We start from the raw sequence: 21,165 nt of genomic DNA on the forward strand, positions 1-21,165 counted from the left end.
AAAAGTTTTGTGACAAATGGTTAGCTCCATTTGATTAATGATATTTTGTTATCTTTATGAACAGATAGACCAATGATTTTATGGTCTTCTCTGCTATTCAGCAATTGGCCTGAGAGACACACAGAACCAGTGCTGCAGAATGCAAAGATGTGCTCTGCGTCTCAATGACAATGGGCTTTATTGGGCACATCCTCATCTTTCCTATTACTTGAGTAGCAAGAAGTCCTATACCTGAGTCCTTCCTCATTGTTGCTCATTGATTTCAGTCATGTCCAACTTTTTGTGACACCATTTGGGGTTTTCTTGGTGAAGATACTGGTTTGCCATTTCCTTCTCCAACTCATTTTTACAGATGAGGAAACTGAGGCAAACAGGGTTAAGTGACTTGCCCAAGGACACACAACTAGTAAGAGTCCAATGCCAGATTTAAACTTACAAAGATGAGTCTTCTTGACTTCAGGCCTGGCACTCTATCCACTGCAACACTTAGCTGCTGCTAAGTTCTTCGACATTCTTTGAAAATAAAAAGGTGGGCCGGAGTTAAGGAAACATGGACGGTAAACATCAGATGTGGAACTCTGACGCTCGGAATAACATTCATAAGCTAATCAAAGGCCCTAAGTGACCCTCCACAATTAACCTCTTCCAAGTCACTCTAGTCTCCCCACAACAATATTTTTGAGGGGCCTCTAAGTAAGAAACAGACAGAAGAAAAAAAAAGAATATAAGGCAGAGAAATGAGTGCTGAGATTGAAGTCATTGGGTAGCCAGTCAACTAGTCCCTGTAACCTTTGATCCTGAGTAGGGAGAGAAGGGCAAATCCATTGCAGGGTAAACATAGAAGTGATCATTAAAGGACAATTAGATTGTAAGCTCCTGGAGGGCAGAGATTGTCTTTCTTTTTGATATGTATATTCCCAGTGTTTAGCACAGTGCCTGGCACAAAGTAAGGACTTAATAAATGTTTATTGACTAACAGTTAAGAAAGTGTAGATGAGACAATAACAGGTGTTTGAAATATGGATTGGACCCCAAGAGAAGGCACCAAGTCATCTCTTGTCCCTAATCACTGCCAATTAAAGTCCTAAAATTGAGCTTCTGAAAATCGATATATTTATTCACCCTGCAGTTTTTCCCTCTGGAAAATTAATTGATTAGGATTATAGGGTCACGGGCATACAGCTGAAAGGAGTTTCAAAGGATATCTAATCCAATATTGACAGGTAAGGAAACTGAGGTCCAGAGATTAAGGATTCAAACCAAGATCCTTCTGACTCCTAATCAACCAGTATTTTTATAATTATGTTTAAATTCTTGGATGATGAATAGAATTTTTTTCAGATATTACTTAAACTATCTATACAAAGTACAGCTATCCCTTCCACATCATTGCAGGGGTTAGGAGCACAGTGCCTCTGCAACCCGGGAAATGTGCCTACATTTTTTGGCCCTCCTTTTGTACTGGAGAAGTATGATTTTTTTTTTCTTTTTCTTTTTGGGGTGTTTACAGTACCTTATTGTAAAACATGGGTTAAGTATTTGGTCATAGGCTCTGTATCATCTGGTAGCCTTTGTGTGTCATCTGTGGCTTCTGCAAAACTCCCCCCAAATTCCTTTAATTTCTTATGCTGACCCAAGATATATGAAAACCCCGATGGGGAAAATAGGGATATGGAAGGGACAGAGAGTTGACCTGGGAGCCAAGAAGGCTTTTATTCAAATCCTCTCTCTCTCACATATACTTTGAGACCCTGGACAAGTCCCTCATTCCCTCAGGAATTCTAAAGCTATTATTTATAGAGAAAATGTCAATTTGCATTGGTAGATGGGAGTTTCCTCACCTGAGAGTTCCTTTGTTCTCAAAGAGGACCAAAATGGCATCACTACATTCTCAATACCAACAACTACCAAAGGGCTAGTTCCCGTGTGAACAATCAGCTGGGAAATCTAAGTGTCTGAGTTACATAAGGTTTTTATTGTAATGGGGTCTGACCTACATCAAACAGTCTGTTACCCTAGGAGCGCGATCAAAAACTAATGAATTCTGCAGCACCCATCTGCAGCGCACTCTTGCTCAGTGGCTCTGATGATCAAAAGAGGTACTATATGTAATAAAACACAATATTGTTGTGTGTCATTAATGAAATCTCCTTCAAAATACATTCGGGGGAGGAGTACTGTTTGTTTTTAAGAATTGATGGAGTTAGTGCCTGAGCCCAGAGGGATAATAGCTGAAATCTTCAATATGAAGCAGGGCAAGCAAAGAAAAGAGATAAGGGAGCAGTTTCAGTTCTTCTGACTTTCCTGTTTACAGGAAGCCTAATCCTAAGGGTCACAGAGATCAGCACTGCTGAGTGATTAGGTAGAAATTACATTTCAGGGAATCACAGAATCTCATAGTTGAAAGAGACTTCAGAGGCTACCTGGTACAAAATATACCTGAACAAAGAATCCCCTTGGTAACCTGCCTGACCAGCAGTGATCTCTTTTTATTTGAAGGCCTCCCGTGAAAGGGAATGCACATGTATCTGAGGCAGTCCATTCCATTTCTTCATAGCCCTAACTGTTACAAAATTTTTGCTTTTATCAAGCCTAATTGTGTCCCTTTGGGACGTCTAGCCATTTCTTAGTTCCAAGGCCAAGTAGTACTATTTTCCTTCCTAAACAACAACCTCACAAGTTCTCAAAGGCTAACCTAGCTCCAGCTAAATTATGACTCTAGGCTAAAGAGCTTTTCTTGCTTCAACTTATCTTTACATGTCATTATCCTAAGGCTTTTAACCATCCTGGTGGCCTTCCAAATTACCAAGGCAATTACTACAATAAACAAGAATTAATAAAGATACTTGATCCCAAGAAGTAAATGTATCTGACTAGGGCCAAGACAAAAAGGAGAAAGGGGTGGGAGAGAGGAGAAAAGAAACATTTTCATGCACTATGGACTAGAGTTCAAGTTTGTATGGATCTTTGAAAATCTGAACAGAGTGATGTTGGATTTTGGGCACACACTGACCCTCTCTCCTGTGTGTCACACATTGAGTGATAAAAGAAAGTTGCATCAAATTCTGATATAATCAAGTGCCCTCCAGTGGGCCTAGACTATAGGAGTGATGGCTAGTGGGACCTAAGAAAATACAGACAGACCACAGGGTAAAATATAAACCTGTCTCCAAAGAACTCTGTCTATTAAAAGAGTATCCCAGGTAACTCTGCAGAAAATAATGAACATTATCCCAAGCCAACATCCGATTATCCTCGTGAGAAACCTGCCCCTATTGAGGAAGGGAAAACAAAAACAAGGAAAGTATAGACTAAGAAGTGGCAGAGAGGTCAATCAAGGTCATATCCATCTTGATATTGGCTAATTAGTGTCAGAGAAACCAAGCATAGAACTATAAAGATAGTAGTATATCAATCTGGTTTATTTATTACTGTCACTGTTTCAAAGAATTCTTATCTCATGAGCTCCCTAGAGGGCTATGTTGCTCATATGAATTCAGGAACACCATTTGATTCCCTTGGTTGATATACATTCTTTAGGCAGCAACATGGCCAATTTGCAGTGAGATTGACAAGAGAAACTGTCAGAAAAAAAAAAGCTTCTCTGTTATGCTGCTGTTTTTATAGTTCCCAAAGAGAATCCAGACCGGGCACTGTGGCCCACAAGGGAAATCTCACATTCACTGTAAGGACTTAAGGATATTTTTTTTACCCCAGTCAAAGCAACTTGAACTGAGAAAACAGATCTTGCTGTCATTGACCAGGCATTTTCTCTGCCATTGAGGTTTAGTTCTACCTGGTTAAGTGGAGAAGACGATGAGATAGCAAATTGTTCTTTTTTAGCCAACAAGTTGTTTTGCAGGGCCCACAATACAAATTCCAAAATGTGATTCAGTTTCATCTTATCCTACCTAATTCAGGGACAAGTTTGCTATCCATTGGCAGTGGTTATCCAATATATTCATTGTCTAATTTGACAGGCATGTCATAATCTAAACAAGACCTATTTTTCATCTAGTCATTTGTTTTGTTTTCCCAGTAAGATGGTCAGTCTAAATTTCTTTTGCATTCCTTTGTATTTCACTGAGAAGTCTTGGTGGTATTCTAGAGATCACTGCAACTATTTCAATGTGATTTTCCAACAAAAGCATTTTGAAAGCTTTGCCATGAGTAAGATCTACTTCATTCATTTGGACTGTTAAGGGGTTGAGAGGAGGGAAGGAATCAGACCAGTGATTTTTTTTGGTATAGGGAACTCTGATAAGGGAAATTCCTCTCTACTAATACAGATTGGCACCTGTTCTACTTAGTCTTTGAAAGTTGCCAAGGCTTTTGAGTGATTAAGTGACTTGCCCTGGACCATGCCACTATGTGTCAAAGATGGGGTCTGCTCACTATCCATTATGCCATGCTGTCTCTCACTTAGAACTTACACAGAATATATACAGTGCCAGAGGCCAATGTGCTCCTTTGAGAAAAATACATGTCCCTGATTAACATCTCTATGATGCCTATATTCAATATATTATTGAAAAATGATATTTGTAGTTGCATTATTTGTGATTCTCATATAGATGTAAGAGATAGGATAGGAGAGGATGGTCTTCAAGGTAATGTCAGAGGAGGGTTTTTGAGTTTGATTTGATTTCTGAGTCATGAGTACTCTTAAAACAATACATAATTAATATAGTGGGAGGTAACATTCTCCATATTACACTCAGTTTTGTAACTATAAAGAGATGGGCTCCACTGCAAAGCGAAACAAAACTTCCCAGAAAGCCTTCATCGAGCATGCCCTGGATGTATGCTTAGATCACTTTCATAAAGCTTTTATAAGTGAAGAGAAGGAAGACTTTGTCAATGTATGCTCCTTTCCTTTGGTTCATCAGGAAAAGCATCAGTCATGATCCTTTCCATTCTTTGGACTCTTCCCCAGTTAGAGTGCTCTTGGGGTTTAGTCTCTGAATGCTTTGAAAACTGAATCCTCTTCAGTACAGAGCCCTTCTGCATGTGCTTCGTCTGGTCCAATATCCCTCCTCAAATTCACCTTCTTCAATGTCATTTCCACTTTCCCATATAGGACAACAGGCAAAGATGCAGCAAAGTGAAATGTGGTGTCTCCTTGATTATTTCTGACAAGACCAGATGACTGTGAAGAATTCTATAAGTTCCACTGATACTCCCAAAAAGATGATTTCTGTTCAGTGACTCCCCAAATTAAGAAACAGAATCATACGTTCACATCCATAGTAACATCAGTTGTAAATGAAACCAGAAGGTATACAAAAGTAAGACCTAAAAGAAAAGACAGAATCCCAGAATTGGAAAGGATCCCAGAGGCCAGTTAATCCAACCTGTGCCTGAATAGGAATTCCCTTTACAAAGTCCCCAACAAATGATCATCCAGCTTTCCCTGGAAGGCTTCCAGGGCTAAAAAACAACACAACACAACACAAAACAAGATCCTGAGGCAGGTCATTACACTTTGTGATAATTATTAATAGTTAGGAAATTTTTTTTCTCTCTTACAATGAGCCAAAATGTCTCTATAACTTCCATCCATATTGTTTCTAGCTCCGTCCTCTGGAGCCAAGTAGAACAAGTATCTCTGTATCGCTAGTACCTGGCACAGTGCTTTGGATAGAGTAGGCACTTGATAAATGTGTTTGGTGATGTGAAGTCCCACTATTTCTTTATTCCTCCAATACCTTGAACCATTTTGGTCCTAGGTGAGACCTTCCTCTGTGATGGCCTACCTAGAGGATGATGGAAAAACCATTACATTCTCCAAAGTGGAAATTCCCCAACTTCTCTCAGAGAATCCCCTCATTAAAAACACTCCCTCAGACGCCTCCTGGTCCACCCTATAGATAGGGTTTCTAGTACACCAACACTCCCAGGTTCTTATACTCTGCAACTTTATGTTGTCTGCTCCTGTTTCTTCTACTGCTAATTATACCCATTTGATATATACACACCCCTTACTCTGGGCAGTGCTTCCTAACCCCAAGAACTCCCTGTAAAGGGTAAATTTCTGGGAAGAAGTCCCAAATACTGTTTTTGCTTTCCTGTTCCTATTCATCTGTACCCTATCTCTTCTTCTCTCTCTGGCTTTTCTTTCTTACCTTTCACATCCACCACAAAAGCCAATTACCTGAGAGGGAAAAAAAAGAGGCCTCCGAATGTTATAACATGTTTTCTGATTTGAGAAAACAGAACTTGTCAATGAAAGTCAGGAAAAGACAGTGGTTAGAATAAACAACATGAAACCCTAGAAGACAGAAATATAGGAATAGCTCAGACTCTAGAAAAATAGAAAAAAAAATACTTTCCTGTGCCCCCAACCACTCTTCCTCCCTCCAACAACAATTAACTTAGCTATAAATCAACATACATACCCCTTTCTCTTACCAATCCAAGTTGTCAGTCACTGCCAAATTACCTTACAAAGGTTAGAATTTGTGTGTGTGTGTGTGAGTGTGTGTGTGTACACATATATCTCCTAATGGAATGTAAACTCCCTGAGGACAGATAGATACTCTTTTTCCTTTGTTGTCTTTATAGCTCCAATGCCCAAAACTAGGCCTGGCATACAGAAGGCATTAGCCTGAATTCACTTGACTCTTGTACTCTAGTAGCAATAACTACACTCATTAGGTAAATAGCTAAGTATAAATACTGTTTTTCATAAAGATTTGCTCTTCTGAATTTGACAGGATTTGGCTATAATTGAATCTGGATGGAGAAATTCAATCCAAATGTAAGCTTCTTTAGAAGCCTGAAATTCAGCTCAGGAAAATTTATAAGTGACAGATAGAAAGAATACACATGACACATCTCTATAATAGGTTCCCTCCTCCTCCTTCATAGGTGCTCCTCAGACAAATGAATAAAGAAGTTGGGGAAATTGATTTCATCATGAGCTCACCAGTAAAGAGAAATTTTTCATAAGCATCTGATCATCTCACCTTGCTGAGCTCACAGGGAGCTTAAGCAAAGTAGTCACTTTAAAGATAATTGAAGTTTAGCTGCCTACATCTCTCATGGAAGCCGAAGAGAGAAATTCTATGAAGAATTTGATAAAATTCTCCAAATTATGGAATGATGAAAACAAAGCTGGAAAATACAATTCAGGGATTAAGGAATTAACAGAGTCAAAGGTTTTACAGACTGCTCAGGAATCTCACTCCATGACAGTGTGATTTCAGTTTATTCAAATAAAGATCGGGGGAGCTTAAGCATACAGCAAGCTGAACAGGAGTCAGCATTGAGATGTGAAAACCAGGAAAACTAATTTGATCTCACAATAATCTAAAAGAAGAAAAATGCCTTTCAAAAAGAGAGTCAAAGGGGGCTGGATGTGGGAAAGATCAAAAGGCAACATTTAAAAAATGAAACCAACAAATCTCTAAACACACCAGAAGTGATTGGTTAATAAACCCCACAGATCATTTCAGCATCCTTTCATTGTTTACAGTTAGATCATCAGCTCATCAAGAGGAAAGATCAAAGTAAACACTAGACAAGAAGAAAAGAGAGAAATAACAACCTGATGTGTACAATTACAGTAGCTCCCATTTGTTCTGTTTTAAAGAACCAGAGCCTAGAACCAGAACTGGTGAGAAGGAAGTTGTTAACAACTATAATTTCTTAGAAAAGTTTGTCTGATGCAAAACAATAACAAGAATACTGAGAGAGTATCAAAATGGCCTTGGCCAGAAAAGCTTAGTATCTTTGCTAAGAGGAAAGACTTGCAGCTGAGCATGACTCCAGTTTAGAGTACAAGCTGGTAGGATGACAAAGAGATGTTCAGAATAAATCTGTCACATATGACACCCAACCAAAATCTAAATTTTAACTATTTAAAATAAAATGATTGGTTAAATAAATCCCAGGTTGACTATACTCTTCCTCCTGGCTCCACCCCTCAGAAGGGTGGGTGATGGGCCCGCCTTGGGCTGTAGGTGAGAGTTATTCATGACCCAAGCTAAAATTTCTCAGTGCCAGAAGCAAAGAAAGCCATCAAAAAGAAGAGTCCTACTTGGCAAAGTATTGGAAATTGAGGGGATGCACATCAATTGAGGAACGGCTGAACAAGTTGTGGTATATAATTGTGATGGAATACTATTATGCTATAAGAAATGGATGGGGGAGGGCTGGAAGTGAGAGAGAAAATCTGGAACTCAAACTGAAACTTTGGAACTCAAAATTTAAAAGGGAAAGAATCTTAAAAATAAATAAATATTTTAAAATGTGGGGAAAAAAAAGAAATGATGAGAGTTGATTTCAGAAAAACCAGGGAAGACTTACAAGCACTGATGCAAAGTGAAGTGAGAAGAACCAGGAGAACATTATATACGGTAGTAGCAATGCCATAATGATGCTTAACTGTGAAAGACCTAGCTAGCTATTCTTATCAATACAGTGATCCAAGACAATTCTGAAGGACTCATGATGAAAAATGCTATCCACCTTCAGAAAGAAAATTGATAAACTGAGTGCAACCTGAAGTATCATTTTTTCACTTTATTTTTCTTGTTTTTTTGCCACATGGTTAATATGGAAATATATTTTGCATGATTTCACACTTAAAAGTATTATCATGTTTATTGTCTTCTCATGCGTGAGGGAGGAACCTGAGGGAGGGAGAAAGTTGGGAACTCAAGATTTTAAAAAAGTAATATTGAAAATAAATAAATATTATTATTTTTTAAAATTTAAAAACAAAAGAAGAAGATTCCTACTTAGGGAGGACCAGAAATACCAGAATATTTGTGCAAAGCCAGAGTTGGTTGCTAGGGATGTGAAGGGCTGTATTGAAGGTCCAGAGGCAAAAGGTAGTATCTGGATCCAGAAGAGGAATTTGGTACCAAGATCAAACATAATTTGAGGAGCAAGTCAAAAAAGCCAATCTCTGGGGATTAGGCTGAAGGGTTTAATAATATAGGATAGAAGAGAGGGTAGAGGTTTGCCCAAAACTCATGCAATTTGCAGCACTTGGTTTCTGGACATATATGCATATGTGTTTTATGTCCAGTCTAATGAGGCCAGCAGTCCTCCCTTCTAGCTTCCTCTAAATCAGTCAGTGTAGAATGGTAAATGCTGCCATGCATAGAAGCACGACTCTCTATGGTAAAAGTCATCTTTAAGAAGAGGGGGGCTACTTATCCTCAAACAGCCATAGACCAAGCATCACTTCACAATGAACCATTTATTATTCAGTCCTCGTGGGTGCCAACCCTCACCTTCCACCTTAAAAAGGCACAGATGTGGAAAAGACACCCACCTGACCTCTGTCCTTTAAAACTAACAAAGAGCATCTTTGTTGAACTAAATGGCACCATGAGTTTTCTACTCTGACACGCGTGCAGCTGCAGGTAATCCATCAGTTTTGTTTGAGAAGCCAGCTGTGTCTTGATTTTCCTTAATACAGTACTGCATATTATGCTTTGACAATGCCTTTGTTCACAGAGAACCACACAGACCTCAGTTACTGTTTTATACTGACGCTTAACAAGAAAGGCAATTTCACAAATCAGATGGGGATTTGCATTTTTCTTTATTCATTGGCTAGTTATGACCTAGTGGGAAAAGCACTGGAAAGGGAGTGAGACTATGTGGGCTTGAATGGGCTCCATCACACTAGCTGAGCAGGTCCAATGGATGCTTCTTTCATGACCTTGGGCAAGACACGTAACTTTCTTGAGCTTTAGTCTTACCTGTTAAGTGGTTAGACTCAATGGTCTCTGCCAGTTTTACATCTATGGTCTTCTTTGGGCTCTGGATAAACTATCCTTGCCTATAAAATGTGGATCGTAACACTTGTTCTACCTTTCTGACTGAGGTGAGATAATCATATAAAATGCTTTGTAAATGGTACAGAGTTATTATCTCTAACTTGTTCGTAAATAGCTGCCTCCTCTCTGTCTCTCCCATTGGACTATAAGTCTCTGGAGAGCAGGAACTGATTTTGTCTTTCTTTGTATCACTAGTGCTTTGCATAGTGGTTCCTGGAATATAGAAAGCACTTAATAAATGTTGATTGACTGACTGAGTGTCAGACATTAAGCAAAGATGTCACTTACCAGGTAATGGACAACCTAGAATTTCCAGTCTCAAGCAGATACTCCCATTATCAAACCATGACCGAGGGTTTATGCGGATATAACGGGCCACCACTGGAACTGGAAGCTCATTGAGGACTGGGATTTCTTTTTCACTGTTTCCTTCAAATATCTATTTGAGAACAAAGGATAATTTTATGGTTTTGATGAGGAATAGATAGACTGTCAGTTCAAGTAAGACTAACATTTTTGCCACAGTTTTCTACTAAGTAACATGAAACAGTTGGGTCATAGTGATTCCATTCCTTTCCATTATTGATCAAGTATAGGGTCCGTGTAAGGAACTATGTAGGCACTGGAATAGGGCAGCTAGATGGCACAGCAGATAGATTACAAGACCTGGAGTCATCTTCTTGAGTTCAAACCCAGCCTCAGACACCTATTAGCTGTGTGACCCTGGGCAAGTCACTTAGCCCTATTTGCTTCAGTTTCTTCATCTGTAAAATGAGCTGGAGAAGGCAATGGCAAACCACTCCAGTATCTTTGCCAAGAAAACTCCAAGTGGCATCATGAAGAGTTTGATATGACTTAAATGGCTGAACAACAACAAAGGCACTGGGACACAAAGGCAAAAAAAGGCACTATTTCCTTCCCTCAAGGAGCTTATATTCTACTAGGGAGATACAACACGTACATAAGTGAACATACTATAAAGAATCCTGAGGAAAGGGAGAGTATCTTTACTTGGTAAGTGTAGCAAAGGTTTCACAGTGAAGGTGGCACCTGAGCAAAGCACTGAAGGAAGAGAAGGATTCTGAAATAAGGAATGACTATGTTTCAGGCTTGGGGAATGGCTTGTGCCAAAGAATAGAAGCAGAATATGGGTGGCCAGACTCAAAGAAGAGTCATTAATGGTTCAATGCCAAAATGTTGGAATGTCCGTGGCAAAATACTGCAGGAATCTGCCTTTGGTGCTGTGCTGTTTAACATTTTTATCAATGACTTGGATAGAGGCAAGAGATGGTTTCTCATCAAAGTTGCAAATGACACAAAGTAGGAAGAGGTAATGGATGATAGTTTCCAAAATGAATTAATACATTTAATTAAAAGGGATAAATGTAAAATCTTGCACTTTATAACAAAAATCAAATTCACAAGTATAACATTGAAGAGGAATGGATAGATAGCAGGTATTTGGAGAACAATCTGAGGGTCTGAGTGGACTAAAAGCTCAATATGAATCAGCAGGGTGATTTGGAATCCTAAAAATCTCATGTGATCGTAGATAGAATTGTGGGACATAACTTCCAGGAATAAGGATGTGGTAGTCCCATTGCATCCTACCCTAACCATACAGATTTCCTCTGGAGTACTGTGTTCAGTTACGGGCACCACAATTTAAGAAGGGCATTGATGGAAAGGATCAAGAGGAGGGCAACCAGGAGGGTGAAGGGACTTGATCAGGTGTCACACGGGGATTGGTTAAAGGGATTGGGGATGCTTAGCCTGTAAAACACCGAAGCAGGGAATGGGGATAGGGAAATAATAATTGTCTTCAAGTCCTTGAAGGGCTGTCATGAGAAAGAGGGACTAAGCTTATTCCATTAGAGGGCCCAATCAGGAATAAAGTTAAAAGAAGACAAATTTAGGCTTGAAGTAAGAAAGCACTTCCTACCAAACAGAGCTGCTCAAAAATGGAATGATATCCCTCAAGAGGCAATAGGTTTCCTCTCTTTGGAAATCTTCCATCAGAAGCTGGTTGACCACTTGTCAATTATATTAGGGTGGGAATTCCTTCTGTGTGGGGGTGGGACTCGATGACCACTGAGGTCTCTTCTGACTTTCACATGCTATGATTCTGAGTCCTGGGTTCAAGGAACAGATACCATTGAGTTTGGCTGAAACTCAGAGATCATGAAGGAGAGGCACGTGAAACAAGGGTAGGAAGACAGCTGAGAGCCAGGTCATGGAAGAGCTTAAATGCCAGACAAAGGAGTCCCTATCATTTATTGGTAACTCTACATGAGGAATATTCATTGATTAAGTCATTCAGTATCCAATAATCATTTATTAATTGTCTACAGAAGGCACTCTTCTGGGCATAGTGATTAATTGTGACACAAAGGAGTGTAAAGATTAGCCTATGGCATAAAACAAACACTAACATCTATAAAGGGAATTGGAACATTATAAATACTTAGGAGAGGTTATAGGAAAAGCATACGGAGCTCACAGAAAGGCAAGCTCACTTCCAGTTAAAAGGCGGGTGTGGAGAGAACTGGGAATTAGATTCTAATTGAAGACAGGACGGTGCATTGGGAACTGCCTTGGACTGGGTTTCAGTTCCAGCTCCACCATGTTCTTCCTCGTAGGCAGTAAACAGGTCATTTATTTATCTGAGTCTCAGTTTCTTCACCAGTAAATGGAAAGGTTGAATTAGGTCTGTGGTTCTCATACTTGAGTTCTTGGACTTAAAAAAATACTGTGATAAAAGTATTTCAAAAAAATTGATTTCCTTTGCACTCTTATGTATTTTATTTTATACATTTAAAGACATTCTAAGAATAGCTCCATAAGTTTCTGCTGAAAGGGTTCATGATGCAAAAAAAAATTAAGAATCTTTTAAGTTAGACGAGTACAAAGGTTCATTTAATTCATTTCTTAGCTCTGAAACAATTTCCCAACATACTTTTCACTGTCCAGTGCTTAACACAGTTCATGTCACATAGTACGTGTTTAATAAATGTTGACTGACTATCCTCTCCTATGCCCACCTTTGAGTTCAAATCATTAAGAATCAATGTACATAATGACTTGGTGTGAAGGATCTTGCAAAGCTCTTTGTAGAATTTCTCTATTTCTCCACCTCTGCAATCAAAAGTACCACATATGCTGCAATAGCCTTCTCAATTGCAACTCTCCCATTTAACCTCTTCATGAGCATTGTCAGTTGAGAAGACCAAATGGCCCTTGAGAGTCCAGGTTTCCTACATGCCATGATAAAACATTGGAGTAAGGACTTTTAGGGATTTAAGTAATGTTCTTTGGGGACCATTCATGTGACTTCTTTGACATGGGGAACTCCTGATGCATCAGGGCAGATTGGCTTTCACTCTTCAACTTATCATCACAAGAGAGGTACATGGAATACTGAGGGGTTAAGTTACTTTTCCAGGTTCATAGCATTAGTGCGTGTCAAACACAAGGCTTAAACTTAGGTCTCCCTAATTGCAATGCCAGTTCTCTATCCACTATGACAATTTGCTTCTTGAATTCAAAAGATTTAGGTGAGAAATCCATGACACAACGACAATTTCAGAGCAATGAAATGGTATGATCAGGGCAAGGCTTTCAATTAGGTGCAAAATCATTCAAGTAAAAAAGCATTTATTGAGCACCCATAACATACACAGAGCACAAAAGGGTAGCTTGGGTGATAGGAAAGGGAATAAGAGACATGCTTTTGATCTAAAGGTACACACAACCAATCATAGCTGTCTAGAGATAGGCATAAGTAAGCCACTGCTGGTAGCAATAAATAAATAATGTAGTTAAGAGGGAGGTTTCCAGAGTGGACAAACCACCACGGTCCCAAATTAGGGAAGAACATATACATCCACACATATGCACAATCAGCCTGAATTACAAAAGTTGGTATTAAAAGATACTTTTAAACTACTAAAGGAATAGATAATTATGAAAACTCAATTTTAATAACATTTTTGACTGTGTTGTATAATTAAGTTCTACAGTACTGGATAACTCAGAGTGAGTTTCATTCTTGAGGAAAAGAGGAAAAGCATTTCAAAGACCAATGAAAATTCCTAAGGATGGTGAATCAGAACCTAATTGTGCATAATAATTCTCCCTTGCCTTCATTTTCGAGTGAAATGTAAGAGAATCATCACATTAATAAATACATTATACAGTAGGCATAACCATATCTGGTGTGTCTATTATGTGACTACAGATAACATATCTAATAAATTCACTAGTCATTCTTTAATTTATATACAAATATATATACATACATTATATATATTACATATATATCCATATATATGTCCATAAATATCTACACCTATATATTACATACATAGATATATATCCATTTAAAGACTTTCTTGAGTGAGTACCATGGTGCAATGGAAAGGAGGCTCAACTGGGAATCAGGATACCTAAGTTCTAAGCTTTGGTTCTTCCATTAACAATATGTATGACCCTGAGTAAACTGTTTCCCCTCTCTAGACATCATTTCAATTTTCTCATCTATAAAATGGGGGAGTGAGGAGGAACTACAGAAGCTGGAGGTTTTGAGTAGAGATTGGATAATCACTCGCCAAATTTCTTTGGTTCTAGTCATGTCAACTGTAAGTGATACTTACCATATCTCCTGATCCATTCTTAACAGTGATCCAAGTATGACTGTCGTTGCTTACCATCACCTTGTAAGATGTCACCCAATCACTCCTAAGCAGGAAGCAAAAATGAACTGGTATTGGTATATGTGCTTAAAAAAAAAACAGCAGTGCATATGAACAACACAAGATGCTTTTTTGCGATAAAATAATCTCTACAATTTGTACTACAAATTGGTCTGAGAGTCTGATATGGAGAAATGCTTAAACAGTGTAACAGAGCAGAGCTGACCACATCATAAAAAGAATCACCTGAGCTACAAAAATGAGCATGATTCTTTCCATCACAGTCACAACCTCCCATGCTTTCTGTCCCCTCCCCTAAGAGGCTGGACACATATAATAATCACAGACCAGAGGCATCCATTCTTCAGTCCTTTTGAAAGTCGACTGAAGAGAAAACATAGTCTGACAATTCTCCTGCCAGGTAGGTGGAATAGGACAATTCCCAGAACCCTTATGTTCAGGAAATCCATTTCCTCTCACTGCCTCATCCTGCTAGCATTTAGATTAGTAATGAGGCAAAGGACTATTATTTTCTACAATTAGATTTTTAATGCATTAGAGCTAATTGACAGTTTAACAACTCTTCACAAATATTGATATGTTTGGGTTTTGTTTGGAGGGTTTTTTTTGTCCAGATCCATGACTTCATCCTCACATCAGAATTCCCAATGTGGAGCCTCCTTTCACCAATACAAATCAGCAATGTGGAGTTGTAGAGGGCTTTTTGAGCATTGACTAATCCATAATGACAAAGCAGAAATGCATCAGGGGAAGATCTGAACCTAGCTGTTACTCATTCCAAGGCTCGCTACCTAGCCATTAGTCAACATGGAATTTCTTACATATGTTACAGTATTTGAAACATCCATTTTCACATAGAGCAATTATTGTTGTTTGGTCATTTGGTGACCCTTCATGATGACTTTATTATGAGATTTTCTTGGCAAAGACACTGGAGTGGTTTGTCATTTCCTTGTCCAGCGGATTAAGGCAAATAGAGGCTAAGTGACTTGTCCAAGGTCACATAATTAGTGTCTGAGGCTGGATTTGAACTCAGGTTTTCCTTAATCCAAGACAGTTAGGTGGCTTAGTAGACAGAGTGCTGGGCCTGGAGTCAGGTACATCTGAGTTCAAATCTGGCCTCAGACACTCACTAGCTTTCTGAGCCTGGACAAATCACTTAACCTCTGTTTGCCTTAATCCACTGGAGAAGGAAATGGTAAACTACTCCAATGCCTTTGCCAAGAAAACCTTATATCCAGTCATGAAGAATAAAAGAGACAGACGAGAGTGAATAACAACACTTTGCTATACTGCTTCCTGTTGCCAGGCCCAACACTTTATCCACTGAGCCACCTAGCAGCCTCCAGAGCAATTACTTCATCCCCATAATCTAGAAACAACCCAAATAAGTATTCTTGTTTGCAATACAAATCCATACTGTCCGGCAAAATTTATTTGGAAAGATTAACTAATTATATTAAACCTAATTCATTCTACAGCACAGTTATCAAGAACCTACAGTTGTAAATTGATTTGGGGGATTATGATTGCTTCATGTGGGTGTGCTGGAGACAGGGTGGGAAGGATTACTTACTAAAAGTCAAAATCTATAAATATAGCAGACTTTTCATCTTAGGATCTCAAAGAAATTATTTATTAGTAGTAAGCACTCCTAAGTGATACCATGCCTGCATTTCCTAACTTGATGCAAATTCCTCAGACAGACTTTGGATTATTATAACTTAACCAGAACTGTCCAAAAAGAAAATAAGTGTTCTTGAAAATAGTGAGTTGCACATCACTGGAGGTTTTGAGTAGAGGTTGGATAATCATTCGCCAAGGATATAACGGAGGCATTCCATGCTTCAGAGGAAGTTGGACCAGATGACCGGTAAGGGGATGGGCAACTCTATGATTCTATGATTGTCAGTTATAATTACCTCTTGGGACCTTGGTTTCCTCATCTGTGAAATGAGAAGCTTGAATTAGACAATTTCTAAGGTTCTTTCTATCTTAGCATTCTATGTTTTATGATTCATAGAACCAATGTCAATGATTCTAAAGCTATGTTATGTTTTATAAAACGACTATCTTTGTATTATAAAATTATACCAAACCGAAACAACAAACTAATGCCAATCTTCAGAGAACCCCCAAGTGACATGCCAGCAAGCTCATTTTACTATGCTCACCTTATGTGATAACTGTTTGTTGTGACAATGGCTGTTTCTTCCCCTAATTATTCTAAATTCTACAGGCACACAAGTCTAAGTTAAACAAAGTTAGGAGTAATCATGTAAGGTTCATTCTTAGTTCTCAAAAACATGAGGGTAAGGAGCAAAAAGAAAGAAACTTTCTAGAGAAAAGACAGAAAAAAAACCTAAAACTTAGGCCAAATCAACAATTTCTCTTCAAATATTTAAGTAATATTTTGAAAAATGGACACCTAAATTAAAAAAAGGCAGGTTTATCTTCAGTGGTCTTTTTCCTTAAAATGCTGCAGAAACACAAGTTGTTCTGTTTTGTTGTTTTTTAGTCATTTTCAGTCATGCCTGATTCTTGGTGACCTCTTTTGGGTTTTTTCTTGGCAAAGATACTGGAGTATTTTCCATTTCTTTCTCCAGCTCATTTTACAGATGAGGAAAGTGAGGCAAACAGAGTTAAGGGACTTGCCCAAGGTCAGATAACTAGTAAGTGTCTGAGGCTGGATTTGAACTCGGGTCTTCCTGACTCCAGGCCCAATTCTCTATACACTGCACCCCCTAAGGGATTTAAATGCCATATTTTCCCCCCTCAACTACATATAAAAACAATTTTAACATTATTTAAAAAAAAATTTTGAGTTCCAAATTCTCTTCCTCCTTTCCCTTCCCTCTCATTGAGAAGGCAAGCAATTTGATATAGGATATACATGTTCAGTCACGCAAAACATGTTTGCATAGTAGTCATATTGTGAAAGAAAACACAGCCTCCCCCCCCAAAAAAAAACCCCAAGGAAATTAAAAGTTTTACAAAGTATGCTGCAATCTGCATTCATACTCCATCAGTTCTGTCACTAGTAGTGGATAACATTTTTCATCATAAGTCTTTTGGAATTGTCTTGGATCATTATATTGCTGAGAATTGCTAAGTCATTTACAGTTGATCATCATATAATACTGCTAACCTAAAGGATTTTGTATGCACCCAAAGACCTTTATGCATCCCATTAGTAGCAAAACATCGGATAACATTTTACTTGGATGAACTCTCTGAAAGCCCATTGGACTTACTAATTGAATTTCACAGAGAACTGTTTGGCTGGACACATTCACACACACACAGATTAAAATATAGTTCCATAGCACTGGGAATTTGAATTGGTAATGAACTTGGTTACCACCAGAAAAGCAGAAATGCTCTGCTAGAGATGTATCTCTTTCATATAGATATTATCTTCAAAAATGACTAAGCAGGTAGATTTCTTATTTCTTGTTATAGGTGTGTGGCTTCCTTTTACTGACTTTAATGGTTTAATGGATCCATCAAGATGATCCCTCCACTGGTATAAAACAAAATGCCTTCATGTCCTTTATCCTTTGTGATTCCTTTATGATATCTTTACATAAATATTCTATGAAGGAGCCATCCAATATACTCTGGAGACTTTTTTTACTCTGCTACTCTTAATATTTTGTAAATACCAGGGTGGCATTTAGATTGCCTATCTATTGTCCATCACTTTTAGCATGTGCTAAGACCAATTGTTTATCTGATCATTCATGTCCTTTGACAATATCTTTTTGGCAAAAGTTGTAATTAGTTATAGGCTTCAGTCTTCTTATGCCTATAATTCATCTATCCGTTATAAAGAATTTACTTTTATGGACACAAAGAAAGCCTATATGAGAATATATGGCTCATCAATGACCCCCCCCCCAATAGGCAATGTGGAAAAATGAAAAAACAACAACACAACACCAACTTGAATTTGGAATTTGAGGACCTGATATTGGATCCCAAGTTTTCCATTTACTCCCTCAGGTTACTACACATTGTCTATTTTTTTTTTGCTTTCCTCAACCATACCACAAGGGGGTTGGATTAGACGCCTTCTAAGATCCATGATACTTCTAAACAATGCATGTTGAAGGGACAATAATCTGGTCTCATGAAACTTCTTGTACGACGCTCTTGAACGTTCCTTCTTGGCTCCACTGCATTAGTATGGCCGTGGGCCTCAGCACTTATCCACTTAGAAACCCTCAATGTTTGGGTCCAGCATCAGGGCATGTCTTCTGAGTGGCTAAATGGTGCTTAGCTGGGAACCTTCAATCTTCTATGAGTTTGGCAAGGACTGATATCCAATTGACCTAGCTTGTTATAAAGGCAAAATGAAAGTCTAAGTCACTCATTTTTTTTTTCTTTTCATGATCTGAAATTATTCTGGCCTTGATTTTTTTTAAAGGGTATGCTTATTGTCATCAGAAGGAACATGGGAGGGAAAGCATATGCCAAAATGGGCAAAGGCTAATAGGGATCTTTCAATAATATTATTCTCAAGTTTTATGTCTAAGACTACTATATACATTAAAAAGACTAAGAAGGAATTATCTTGGAATCTTACAACTCAACCTTGATCCTACTGGGCAGGATTCAATTATCTAGCTTTCTTTAAGCTGGATGTGGCTATATACAGTGAATTCTGCTTTTACGTGGAATGTCTATATATTTTATATTAGATGTTGCCTGGATTAGATTGCCTTATTAGTTAAGATATATATGATCATAATACAACTGGTATTCAATAAATCTACTCATTTAAACCCATCATCAGTTGACACAGTGAAACAGCAAATCCATTATATACCAGAACAAATAAGCTTTTGTTCTCTTCCCTGTCTGAATAACTAGACTGTAGAACCATCCTATTGAATTTTCTATCTTTCCAATGGTCTTTTGCGGTCCTACAATATCCAATTAGTAAGTTGTACTCCTTGTTCTATGACAAGATGCATAATTTCTACTACATGTGCAAACTCAGCCAAAAGCACATCACTAGGTTTCAGTTTCATCATCCATAAAATTGGTATATTGAACCATCCGCGTGGAGATGCTGAACATCAATCATCCCATTTTGCCCACAAGCTTCTGTTCTACCCTATTCATGACAACATACCCATTAGAACTTCTCTCTGCCATGTCCACTGCCAAGAATGATTTAGGGATGTTGATTACCCCCAAGTGGGGGTAATCTAAGCCTAGAAATACTTGCCAGTGAAGAAAAATCTGTAGTTTCTTTGCATCAGGCATTAAGATTGCTCAGCCACAGACAATAATAAAAGCAGTCATTGTCTAAAAGGTCAACATAAAATCTTCTGCACATTCAGAATATTGCACATATAAAAATAATGCTGAAAATTATCCTCATTTCTAACTTTCATGATAGGCATACCTATTGGGATCAGTATATGCCGTTCTTAAAATGATTTATCCAGTATTATGACTATTTCCTTAGCTCCTAATATACAAAAGTTTGAAATTCACAGCACAGTTTAATGGCTTCTTAAGTTCACTAATGATCATTGTTACACAGACACAGATGGACAAGACACACACCCTCATTCAAGTTTAATTTGGTATGATTGACAGTGTCTCCTGAAAAGTAATGCTGTTGAGGTAAAGAGCATTTGTGTCCAACTCTAAATTGAAGTACATTCACGGTAAGAGTGAGATGCTGTGCCATGCATGGCTTGTAGTCCCAATCACATCTCAGTCTTCCTTCTCAATAGGAGACTGTTTTCTTTAAATGGAAAGAACACTGAATTTGGAATCAGAAGAGCTAGGTAAGGCAGCTAGGTTGCACAGTGGATAGTGATGGACCTGAAGTCAGGAAGACTCATCTTCCTGAGTTCAAATATGCCCTCAGAAACTTGTCAGTTGTATGACCTTGTTTGCCTCAGTTTCCTAATATGTAAAATGAGTTGAAGGAAAAAGTGACAAACCACTTCAATATCTTTGCCAAGAAAACCCAAAAAAAGGTCACCAAGAGTTGGACACAACTGAAGCAACTCACAAACAACAACAACAACAAATAGCAATACAACACAACAGGCCATTTCTTGACAGATTTCCATTTTCCTATATGCCCCTCTCTCATTTTTTTCTCCTTTAAAACAACAACTTTTTGAAGGCTTATCTAAAAAAAAACAATCTTAGAATTAGAGACTGTTGGAGGTGAAGGATTTGTCCTATAATCCAACTCTTTCATTTTGTAGATGGGAAAGCTGAAGTCTAATGTGATTTGACCAAGGTCACATTATCGGTAGAACCTAGCTGAGAAACAGCACTATCCTTTTCAGACTAGACATGGAGTATTCCATTAAAGAAATAGTCCCTGGCTGGGATGACAATGAGAAGATCTAGTTGATTTCTTTCTTTCTCCTTGTACCAAACTGTCTAGTGTCCTTGCATGCTCTTGTTAGATTTGAGATCCTTTAAGGCAGAAGTTCTTAACCTGTTTTGTATCATGGACCCATTTGGTAGTTGAAACCTGCGGACCCTTTATCAGAATAATGGTTTTAAATGTATAACATAAGATAGAAAAGACAACTAGAGGTTATTGAAAATAAAGGTTTATTTTTTCCCCAATCCAAATTCAAGGACTATTTTAAATCCATCTAATCCCTGCTTTG

The 21,165-nt window shown here is 38.2% G+C and overlaps 1 protein-coding gene across 2 annotated transcripts in view; it reads right to left on the reverse strand.

Moving 5' to 3' along the window:
- CPXM2 (carboxypeptidase X, M14 family member 2) overlaps positions 1 to 21,165 on the reverse strand; it is a 202,464-nt gene that overhangs the window by 63,129 nt on the left and 118,170 nt on the right. For both annotated transcript variants that reach the window (XM_027839844.1, XM_027839843.1), the window contains exons 5-6: positions 14,450 to 14,534; positions 10,086 to 10,236 (exon numbers count right to left, since the gene is read on the reverse strand). In XM_027839844.1, the coding sequence (XP_027695645.1) occupies positions 10,086 to 10,236; positions 14,450 to 14,534 (236 nt within the window). The remainder of the gene's footprint in view (positions 1 to 10,085; positions 10,237 to 14,449; positions 14,535 to 21,165) is intronic.

Source organism: Vombatus ursinus, unplaced genomic scaffold (genome assembly GCF_900497805.2).
Source record: "Vombatus ursinus unplaced genomic scaffold, bare-nosed wombat genome assembly UNPS02014833.1, whole genome shotgun sequence".
Lineage (NCBI taxonomy): Eukaryota > Metazoa > Chordata > Mammalia > Diprotodontia > Vombatidae > Vombatus > Vombatus ursinus.